This window comes from Anser brachyrhynchus (genome assembly GCF_964034855.1).
Source record: "Anser brachyrhynchus genome assembly, chromosome: 3".
NCBI classification, from domain to species: Eukaryota; Metazoa; Chordata; class Aves; order Anseriformes; family Anatidae; genus Anser; species Anser brachyrhynchus.
Genome location: NC_137696.1, coordinates 59,525,023 through 59,535,319, shown reverse-complemented (window position 1 = coordinate 59,535,319; position 10,297 = coordinate 59,525,023). Strand labels below are relative to the sequence as shown.

Sequence of the window (10,297 nt, the reverse complement as noted above, 5' to 3'; positions counted from 1 at the left end):
CAATTGGACTGTTGGGGTAGCAGATGAAGAAAAATGTTTTGAAACCAGTGATGCGGATTAGAAAAGCTGTCCTGCCTTTTGAGTGGGGCTCTGTAATTGGCCAGTTTTGTTTTTTATCAGCCTGATAAAGAAAGAGCAGTCCTTATGCTTTCTCAGACATTCTGTCTAAATAAGACCAATTTTAATGTTATTGTTCAGTATTGTTAAAACTTTTTTGAAAAGCTATAATAATAGGGATGAAGTTGAATTAAGTAGAGCACAAAATAACGATGGCATTATACTCTTATTTCACCTTTTTGTGCATAAACTGCAAATTTTTGATCACTATGTCTTTAGTAGTATTACATATCAAGTAATTCTCTAATTTTGTAGTGCAGGGTTAGTAATAAACTAGAATTTATGTATTTTACTTAATTCAGGTAATAGTTTAAGAATGTGCTAACTCTGTCCAGCATAAATATATGTATATATCAAATTATTATAGTTAAGGTGAATATGCTAAGTTACTCTATTTAAAAATCTTATTTCCAGGTCTTCCCTATTTCCAGATCCCTTCGGTTTGTTCAGTCTGTGTAGAGTTGCTTTGGCAAATATATATCATTTGCTATATCAGGCCCATGGGAAAGATGTCTTATCTTCCTTCTAGAGAAGGAACTGACACGTCTAGGTAGCTCAAAGTCATTCAAAAGCATATTCTGGAAGATCTAATTAGGATCTCGAGTTAGCATTTTATTGCATCCTTTTTAAAATTTCAGCATTTTCAAGCATGTAAGCATAAACCCAAAGCACTGCAAATGGTAATCATATATTATAATTAACGGGGTGAACTGATTTAAGGGCATGATAAATTCAACTATAAGCACTGTAAGTGTAATAAAACACACAGTTATCGTACATTTCTGTTTGTGTATCACTTACTGCTCGATGTGAGGTCTGAGATGTTTTCTTCACTGTAGATGTCCTGGAAAAATACAGTTTCTCTTGAGTGGAACTGTCCCTTCTCATATAAAACTGCATTGGCGTGTATTAACAAAATTTCTTGGAGTGTTGTTTTTTCTGTTCTCTACAGCAAGTGCAGTACTGTTGTTTGTTCCCTCTCTTAGTTCCATCTAGCAGAGAATAAAGGACTACTTTGTTTAATGAGTTTTGTTTGACAAACACTTAGTAAGGGAAAGCAAAGAGATTATAGAGAAAAATACATGGAGGCCCTTCGTGCTAAATACATCATGATATCCAGCTTCTATGATGAAAACTGTAAACAGTGATTAAAAGGAGGAGTAAAATCTTGATAATCCAGAAACCATAGATTTACGAATTCGGGGATGGGGGTAGGTAGGATTCATTTAAGTTGGTCTGAGAGCTAGACAGTTTTCTATTTTTTTTCTTTCTCTCTCCTTTTTTTTTTTTTTTTTCATCACATATAATCTTATTATAAGTTTAAACTCCCTAGGAAAGAACTATGCAATGTATTTTAATTTCTAATTGGAACAGCAGCATATTTCCATTCAGCTACAAGTTTTGCCCATCAGTCCTTAATAGCTTTGGTCTTCTGTAGGTCATCCTTTACTTTGTTATCATTCTATGTAAAAGAATATAGGAATAAAGTTACTAATAAAGCTTATATGGTACCTACAACTTGTAGGTGAAGTGGCCTCAACAAGTCAGTGTGAGAAATCGAGAAGCTGGGAGAAGTCTTGCTGCTTGAGTCTTGCTGCTTGCAGCGGCGATAAAACCATAGGTTCTATTTCTGGCTTTTGGTTTCCTGTGTTCATCTTTGTGGTGTAAAAGATTTGAGGGATCAAAATTATTTTATTTTCATTTGCCAGTGAGGCAAATACATATGAAGTGACACAAGGGGAAAAACACACATGCAGCAATAGTCTGAATTCGTTAATCTGTGTTTTTTTGTTTGGTTGGTTTTTTTTAGAGTTTTGTAGTGTAGTTCACTTTGGTACTTTGTAAACCCATATCTTGATGGCTCCTTGCTCCAAGTGGTTACTAAGGCAATCAGATGCTTTAACTTCTGTATGAGAAAAAATAATCCAGTGCCTTTTCATGCTGGTGTGGTGTTGTTTATGAGGGTTATGTTAAAGGACTGGGAAGTTCAAAGTACGATTGGGAAGGAAAATTCCATATTTCCAGTATGATAAGAAGGAGTTGTGTATTAAAAATAGTAGATGGCACAGCTGCAAAGTGAAAGGGCTACGTTGCCTCCTGCATGCATAAACTGTAAAACCTTGTCTCCACACAGTACAGGGATATGCACAATACTTGCAGGCATTCAAAAGCAACTAGGCCAAATTCTTGGTAGAAAAATCCCTTGAAATTTAGTAAATGCGAAGACATCATTTTTAACTCAGCAGGTCCCTGCGCACAGATTGCAGGAGAGTGGGCATCCTGGACAAGCTTTGCTGTTTGTTTGACTTGTTCTGGTGCTCTTTCTCTGTGTGTGTGAGTGCTGCTTATTAGACCTGGTGGACCTTTGAGTTGAACCATACTTACATATTCTTAGTTTACGTCAGAAAAAACACCAGTGCCTTCGCTACTTAAAAAATACTTTGGGAATGATTCTTAAAATGTAATATCAGCAGTAATAAGCTTGTGTCTGAAAATAGTCTTGACCTTTGTTTCTACCATGCTCCTTCTGAAGATGTAGGGAAGGAAACCAGATGAAGATGAGCACCAAAGTTATGAAAGAGATTATCATCTAAATTGTAACTCAAAAGCACAAAACATTCAAGGGACTTTTTTCAAGCCCTGGAGGTGATACGAGCCTAGTGGCAATGGAGTTAAGTTTTACAAGGCTGTTGTTGCACAGGAATTAGATTATTGCTATTAGTGCAGTGCTGCACTTATTTTCTGCTGGAAGGGAACCAAAATGAAACCCTCACGTCAGAAGAAGACCGCTACGGGATAGATGTATCTGGTGTTAGACCTAGCATTTGTCTGTAGTAGACAGGTACAGTGCTGGTACTGACCACTCGGTTGATGAAAGTGCTGATTTAGGACTGTCTTTCAGGAACTCACACAGTCCGTTCTAATGAAGTGTAGTATGTTCTGCTTAGGTTTCAGTTCCTTATAGGAGAAAATGACAGCTTGGAAGGGGATTTGTGAGTTTTCTTTTAACAGGCTTGTTGCCAGATACATGCATTGCCCATCAAGAGACCTTTATGTTTAACGAGTAGTAAAACTGTCTCATTTAGGCTTACTCTAATTTCAAGTGCTGATTTCATGAGCAAGGCAGCAGACTGAATTAAATTGTACTGTCACGTGTTCCTCCTGCCTTACTAGAACATGAACTATATACTAAATATATACTAAATAAATACTATATTTATTATATATACTATATTTTATTATACTATATAAATACTATATGCTGAATATATACTATATACTCATATACTAATACAGTAAGGGAGAGTAGTTATGCTATTGACGGTTCAGGATATACCAGTAGGATAACTTCCATATTCATTATTTTATAAGAATTGAGCATTATTTTGTAAACATTACTAGTGTACTTGGTGGGCAAGAAGAGTGTTACCAATCAAATTATCCTTTAATAAAGGACAAAATTTAATAAAATGAACTTGTGCTTTCTAAGTGCTCTCATGAACTCTGTTTTGGCTTTCATAATTCTTCTCTCTGTTTTATGCATATTAAAAAGGTTAGGGAAAAATAGCTTGTGTCATTGTAAAGGAGCGGCCCATTACAAGTAAAAAGCTTTGCCCTGTATCTGTTGCTATAGCTACCAGGCAGCTTTCCTGGGGTCCAAAGAAAACCGTGTCTGCAATGGAACAAATGCTGAGGAGAGCTGCGTTCTGGTTCAGAAGCAGAAATTATTGCCCACTGGCCTTGAGATTGCAAATTGAGCTGTTTTTTTCATTTGAATTCTACACTGCTTCTAGACGGTGTTCTTTGTTCCTCTGCCTTAGAATTTTGTTTTTAAAGATGCAGGTCCTGCTCTCAAAACCAAAAGCATCTTCATACCTCATGTAGGAGCAGTTCTGCAAAACTGAGGGACTAGGAGATCCCAAATGGTCTCTGGTGGTTTTCTTGTCCCTAGTTTTGTGGGGGAAAGGTATTTTTATATTGCATAATAAAAAAGTAGATAAACATACACGTATATAAATAAGCCCTTAGTATTTCTGTGCAAGGAGTTGGTCATGTGAAGCATATATTTACCCTGTTTTAAAAGATCAACTTTTCAGACACTCAGTGTGAACCCAAGTTTTCACTGTGTGCTGGTGGTCTTCCTGACAAGCGTGGAAGCACGTGAGAGATTCAGAAGCGGCTTTGCAAAAACATCTATCTGCATTTCTCTGCATATTCCATATGTCAGGTTTTGATTTGTCATCTCACTTTTAATTAAATAAGCTCTTGTAACTTTTTTTATTTACTATTTTTGTGTTTTAGTCCTGTAAATAAATTTTCTGTGTTGGTCTTGACTCTCTAGCTTACAGAAAAAGTGGAGAAGTGGGAAAAAAAGCATTCTCTGAATGTGTTGTTTTTTTTAGGGTGTTTCGACATAATACAATGTTGCTGTAATTGCATGACATATTGTGTGTGTTTTTATATGTACATCTGTGTATATAAAGTGTACATCTGTGTGTCGAAGGCAGGATGTTGTTTCATTCTGTTTTCAGACACAGGGGAAGAGAGAGGTCTGTGAACCAAGCTGATTTTAGAACTATAAAAGAATAAACAAACTTGAGAGAGAGATGTGTGGAAGCATTCAAAAACGCTTTTGGATTAAGTGTGATGGAACACAGTGTAAATACAGAGTTCAGTTGTCACTTAAATTGAATGCAAATTTCTTTCAACCCATCATTCCTTTGAATAGGCTAGGTTTTTAAATTCTTAATATATTGAAAGGTAGGTCCTTGGCTCGCATTTTGCGAAAGCCCTAGAGCAACAGAAAATATATAGGGAATGGATTTGATTTCTAATTATAATACCATTTTTTCCAACTGCCCTTCAGTCTGTATATCGAATACTGTCTGTGTATCACGTTAGAATTGTCTTGTGGAAGGATCTCAAGAAAGAAGTGCTAATTACTTTACAGATTATGTGGAAGTTGTTCTTGATGGAGGAGGTGCCATGGGGAAAAAAGTACCAAGGACTACTGGCATGTGAGCTAATTAGAAATATGTAGATAACTAAGAAAGACTAAAATTCTCCAGGGCTTTGAAAGTCAAGCCAAGTCAAATACTATGACACTAGTCATCACACAGCTGTTACCTGTCACAATGTCTTCCTGTGTTCTGCCTGTTTCCTGCTGCCTAACTTGTTAACGCTAAAGAAATTATGCCTCTCAAAGGACTGCATCTACTCAAATAGTTGATATTTTGCTTTTCCTTATAGGTGGATGTGGCTGTAGTGCATTTCACTCCATTGGTGCAACCAAAGATACAGCAGCCGTTTGAGCTAGTAGAAAAAGTGGTTCGAAGTGCTTTTCAGTTTAGAAGAAAACACTGCTTCCGCGGAATCGAGTAAGAAACTTTAAAGAAAAATTCTCGGGCCATGTTTTTGTAAATGCTACTACATCAGTTGATAACACTTCTAGCCATGCATTTTATTTATAGATGTTATCATAGTTCATCAAATCTTTCCATTTCAGAATGATTTTTAGATACAAAATTGAGAGGCGAATGTTTCTCTGCTTTAGTTGTAGAATAATTACTCTGCATTTCTGTTAGTGCAATTGAAGCTGTTAAAATTACTGGGATAAATTGGTGATCTTTCCAATAGTTTGTCTGTCTCAGATACTTTAAAACAAATGGACAAACAAACAAAACAAAACCCCAAAAACAACAGCATTTGTTTGTTGAGTTCAAAAAATGAAAGTCTCAAAATTCTGAATTGAAGCTTGCGGTGTGTGGGGAAAGAATTTGATCTGTGGGAAATGAGGGATAGTGGCAAAAGGTCAAATTCTTGTTTCTGTGCCTGCCCTTGTATGGAGTTCTTATTGCCTCTTTAAAAAGCCCCATGTCTTGCTGAGAGAATTTACTAGGTTCTGTAACTGATGCAGGAAAACTTCTGTCTGTTCTCCAGGGGTCCTGTTAAAACTCTAGCACAGACACGTGTCTGATTTGGTATGGGAAAAGCCGGCATTCAGTCTTGTAGAAATATGTGACAGAGCTGTGGTGAGGTTCTGGAGGCATACAGCTATAGTTTTGGCTAGCTGAATTTTGCTGGACAAGATTTTGAAGCAGTTTAGAATTAGAGTGGATAAGACCTTGTGGAACTACATGCCTTATTTGTTGCTATTTTGAAGGTGAACAGAGAATTTTGCCTCTAGTTTTTTAGATGGGGTAGTGTTCTGTTTTTTTTTTTTTTTGCCTGAGGCAATGCATGGTATTGATGGCTGGGATGCAAACATTTGATCAGTGTTTGTGAATGTTGCTGCACCTGTGCTAACGTTTGAGTATCCATTTGGAGGTAGTGAGAAACTGAGTTATGCAAACTGTCTGGGTTTGTATTTGATTTAAAGTTTTTTCTTCGTGAAACAGTGGCTTCAGTTGACAATGTAAGCAGAAGGCACACGCAGTCAGCATGTATATGTTATGCAGAATATTTGTGCCAAGGTTTTTTTTAAATAAAATAATCAACTATTGTGTAATTTGAAGTAGCTAATAAGTGCTCCGCATTCTTTTGAGGCAAGGAAGGCAAATCTGAATTTTTGGACATCACATAGTCCATAACAGATTAACGTGCTTTAGCCCTAGCATGCAGCAAAGAACCACAATCCTCTTATTCTTTAGTTGACCTGAAAAAAAAAAACAACAGCAACTGCTGGTGCATAATGGGGTTATTGCATTAGTTACAAGGTATTGTATGAAAACAAAAATTAGTGTACATTTTTGTTCAACCTCTGACACCTGAGAGAGATGTGGCATGTTGGATTAAGGTACTAAGTCGATGAAGAAAAATAGTTTGAGTTACTGCTCATGTGTGTTTATAAGATGGTTCATAGTCTTTGTATAAAAGGTGATTAAATATATTTGGCTTGAGGAACACCTTTTAACTATCAGTTTAAAGGTGAGAATAACTTAAGAAAGGATCAAAGTCCTGATCCATTTTAACTTTGCTGACAACGATGCTGAAAATATTGGAGAAATTTTTAATCAAGGCCTTGTGGCACACTACTTTAAACCAGGTTGTTCCTAGAAATTCCATCCTTCTCTTGTCATTTTAAACCTCCTTAGCTTTGTGCTCTGTCTCCACCAAGAGTCAACTTTTATTTATACAAAGCCTTTTGACTAGCTTGTCCAGGCAACCCGCAAAGCACAGTCTGGGGGCGTGGGATGTGCTATTGTATTCACTGCACAGCATTTTTAGGTCTTATGTATGTAAGACAAAGGCAGGTAATTTCAAAATTGAGACATGCACATCAACCATGTGCAAATTTTCTGCCTTCCTAGCCTATTGTAGACAGAATGAGTGCAAGTAAGAGCTAGTCAGCTAGTACTTGCAGTAGTTGGCATTTTGTTAATGCATTTTTGCGAGACATTTAAAATCATTAGAACTAATATTATTAAGATTTGGGGAACTTGTGAAAGAAAGATGCTAATGTGTCAGGTGACAGAATACATGAGCTTATTTGACCATCTGTGAACAGTGACAGAGCAGAAAATGAAATCTAGGACTCCAGGCACATCTTCCATATTAAAACATGAACAATAATTAAATATTACTTTCTTCCTCCTTAGCTTTTTTTTTTTCTGGCATTGGAATTACACTATTAATGACAAGTGATAACAATATTTGTCCCATTGGAATGATACATCCTAAAAAAAGTCATGTGCAAAATAGATCAGGACAAACCAAATTGGAATCTGTTGTTGCTCTCTAAATATTAGGCTAATTCCAAGAAGGCTCTGTGACAGTATCCATACCCAAAAGCTCTTTTTTTTAATATTGTGAATCATGAGCATATAGTGTGTGTTCAATGTATAATATATGTAAGTAATTTCCAATGTTGTTATAAATCGCATTTGCAGAAAAATGGCCCTTGTATATATTTCCATTTGCTTAGACAATGGCCTATACTAAGAGTATGTAAAATCCCAAGAGAACTTTGCCTCTCTTAGGGGAAACTTAGTTGTCTGAATTGTCTGAACTTGTTTTTCTGCTCTTTGCCCTGCCTGTAGGACCTTGTTTCCTGAAAGTGAACGTTTGAAAAAAACAGAAGAGTTGATGATGGCAGCAGATGTTGATCCAACTCTGCGTCCTTTTCAGCTGTCCATGTCACACTTCAGAAATCTGTGCAATACATACAGGAAAATGTGTGAGGAAGACCCAAGCCTTTTTGCATACAATTACAGAGAAGAACTGAAGCAGAAGAAGCGGCAGCATTTACCTAAAAATACCAGTCAGACAGAACAAACTGAAGAGGAAAATTAGCTGTAACAGCTGTAATTGCAGTGAACTGAATTTGGATTTAACTCACTGATGATGTTGACTGGTGTTGATTTATATCTTCCTACATCTGTTCAGGTATGGAAGAAATACTTTGGAAAAAGTGGTGGAGAGGGCTTTTCCATTTTATTTATTCATTTCATTCAGCTGTAGACAAAAGTTATAGGACAGTCCAGTTACAAAGTTGCCTACAGGTGGTTCTTACTTCAGGGGAATGGACAGAACAAATACCCAGAACAAGGTATGTCGGGAGATTATGTCGGGAGATATGTAATTAAGTTGGAATAATGCATTTTGTATGAATGGGAGTGCATTATTGCAACAAAGAAAGTAACAAAATTTTCGTACTTCAGCATGTAAGAAAGATGTTGTTTAGGGTTTTGTGCTCTTTTTATCTGGGAAAATCCTACTGTGCAGAGTAATTTAAAAAACAAAACCAAAAGCCTTGTATAAATATACTCAAGTGACTGGCTTACAGGAGGATAAAGTGCACAGATTGCCTCAAGGTCTGCTAATACTCTTCTCATGTATACAAAAGCAAAGAACTTGGGATTTTAAGCTCTAACCAGAGAAAAGCAGCATGATAAAAAGTAGAAAACATGGCTAAGTACAATACTTGTGTCTTTTACTGTACAGGCTGGTAGAGAAAATAAAAAATACAGTCAAATAAAAGATTACAGGCCAAGCTTTGTTTTTTGTATTTACACATATATATAAGTATAAACAGCATCTTGAGACATACAAAAATGTAATTTCTGCACTATTGTGCACTAAAACACATTAAAATAACTTAATTCTGCTTTAAATAAAGCAAAAATGAAAACCAAAGAAATTAAATGCCCAAGGTATTGAAGAAGTCATTTTGTAATGCTGCTTTCCACTGCAATGCCCCTCTGCCACTCGCTAGCACCTTTTCCACATAATTTAAAGTACTAACAAGGCCCTCCTTCCCCTCCCCAAGAATACTACATGATCTCAGTAACTGCTTGAAAGGGATGAACTAATTTACAGACCTTGGCCAACTTAATCTATTTTTGATCCACAATAAATTAAAATAACTTAAGAATCCTTTACAGCTGTTCTTGTGGAAAAAATGTATTAGTGCACAAAATCAGATAGTAGTTTTGCTGCGGCTTCCATGAATTCACTGGTTTTAAAGCAAAATAAGTTTGTTGAATTTTATGTGGACTTCAAATGAACATTTTCAAGCTAGGATTTTCCATGCCTCTCCACAGCTTCATAAAAACAATCCTCATTAACTACAGACGTTAAACTCTGGACGCTAAATTCCCTCTCTAAAATAGAGTTCAGATCCAAGTTTGCAGCATCAGAGTGACTGTCAAGGGATTGGTGACGTTCTTGCATTGCTGTCAAAGTTCCTCTGTTACGCTTTGTGCTGTTCACTTTTCGCTTCACTGGGCAGAAGTGGCCACGCACCAGCTTTGGATGGTCTCCTGTCTTGAAACGATCTCCTTCCTCCTTTTCAGCAGCTTGATCTCGTTCAGAGTCAGTACTAGGTTCCTCTGAAATCTTCAGCTGTTGGAACTGTATTTCAATGTCTTTAGTAGGGCTGCCCTTCTTTAGGCTCTGATAGTCGTCATCATCATCATCACTGAGAATATCAGATTCCTTGACAAGAGCATTAGAAAAGTCGGAGGCACAGCTCTGTACATGTTTCTCAGGAGATGAGGTTTTGGGCTCCTGTATGCTCTCTGTGGTGTGGCAGCTGCTGCTCTGAGTGCTGCTGCTCAGGCTGCACTCATCAGAATCCTGGAAGGTGCCTTTCCCCTGCTCACCGTTCCACTCACTGCTGGGTGAGCTCTTCAGTACCTTCAGAGACCTTGTGGAAGCTGTGCAGAGGAAGAAGGCAGTT

General features: G+C 37.0%; 3 protein-coding genes across 7 annotated transcripts in view; 1 reads left to right on the top strand and 2 right to left on the bottom strand.

Moving 5' to 3' along the window:
* Positions 1-5,361, bottom strand: part of CLDN20 (claudin 20) — a 9,563-nt gene extending 4,202 nt beyond the window's left edge. Inside the window, exon 1 of the mRNA XM_080585274.1 lies at positions 919-5,361. The gene's annotated coding sequence lies outside the window, so the exon portion shown is untranslated. The remainder of the gene's footprint in view (positions 1-918) is intronic.
* Positions 1-9,096, top strand: part of TFB1M (transcription factor B1, mitochondrial) — a 27,731-nt gene extending 18,635 nt beyond the window's left edge. Inside the window, exons 7-8 of the mRNA XM_080585273.1 lie at positions 5,368-5,495; positions 8,157-9,096. Of these exons, the coding sequence (XP_080441399.1) occupies positions 5,368-5,495; positions 8,157-8,409 (381 nt within the window). The 3' untranslated portion in view covers positions 8,410-9,096. The remainder of the gene's footprint in view (positions 1-5,367; positions 5,496-8,156) is intronic.
* The window catches only part of TIAM2 (TIAM Rac1 associated GEF 2), a 138,027-nt gene continuing 136,758 nt past the window's right edge, over positions 9,029-10,297 (bottom strand). For all 5 annotated transcript variants that reach the window (XM_080585238.1, XM_080585239.1, XM_080585242.1 and 2 more), the window contains one exon: positions 9,029-10,274. In XM_080585238.1, the coding sequence (XP_080441364.1) occupies positions 9,634-10,274 (641 nt within the window). In that variant the 3' untranslated portion in view covers positions 9,029-9,633. The remainder of the gene's footprint in view (positions 10,275-10,297) is intronic.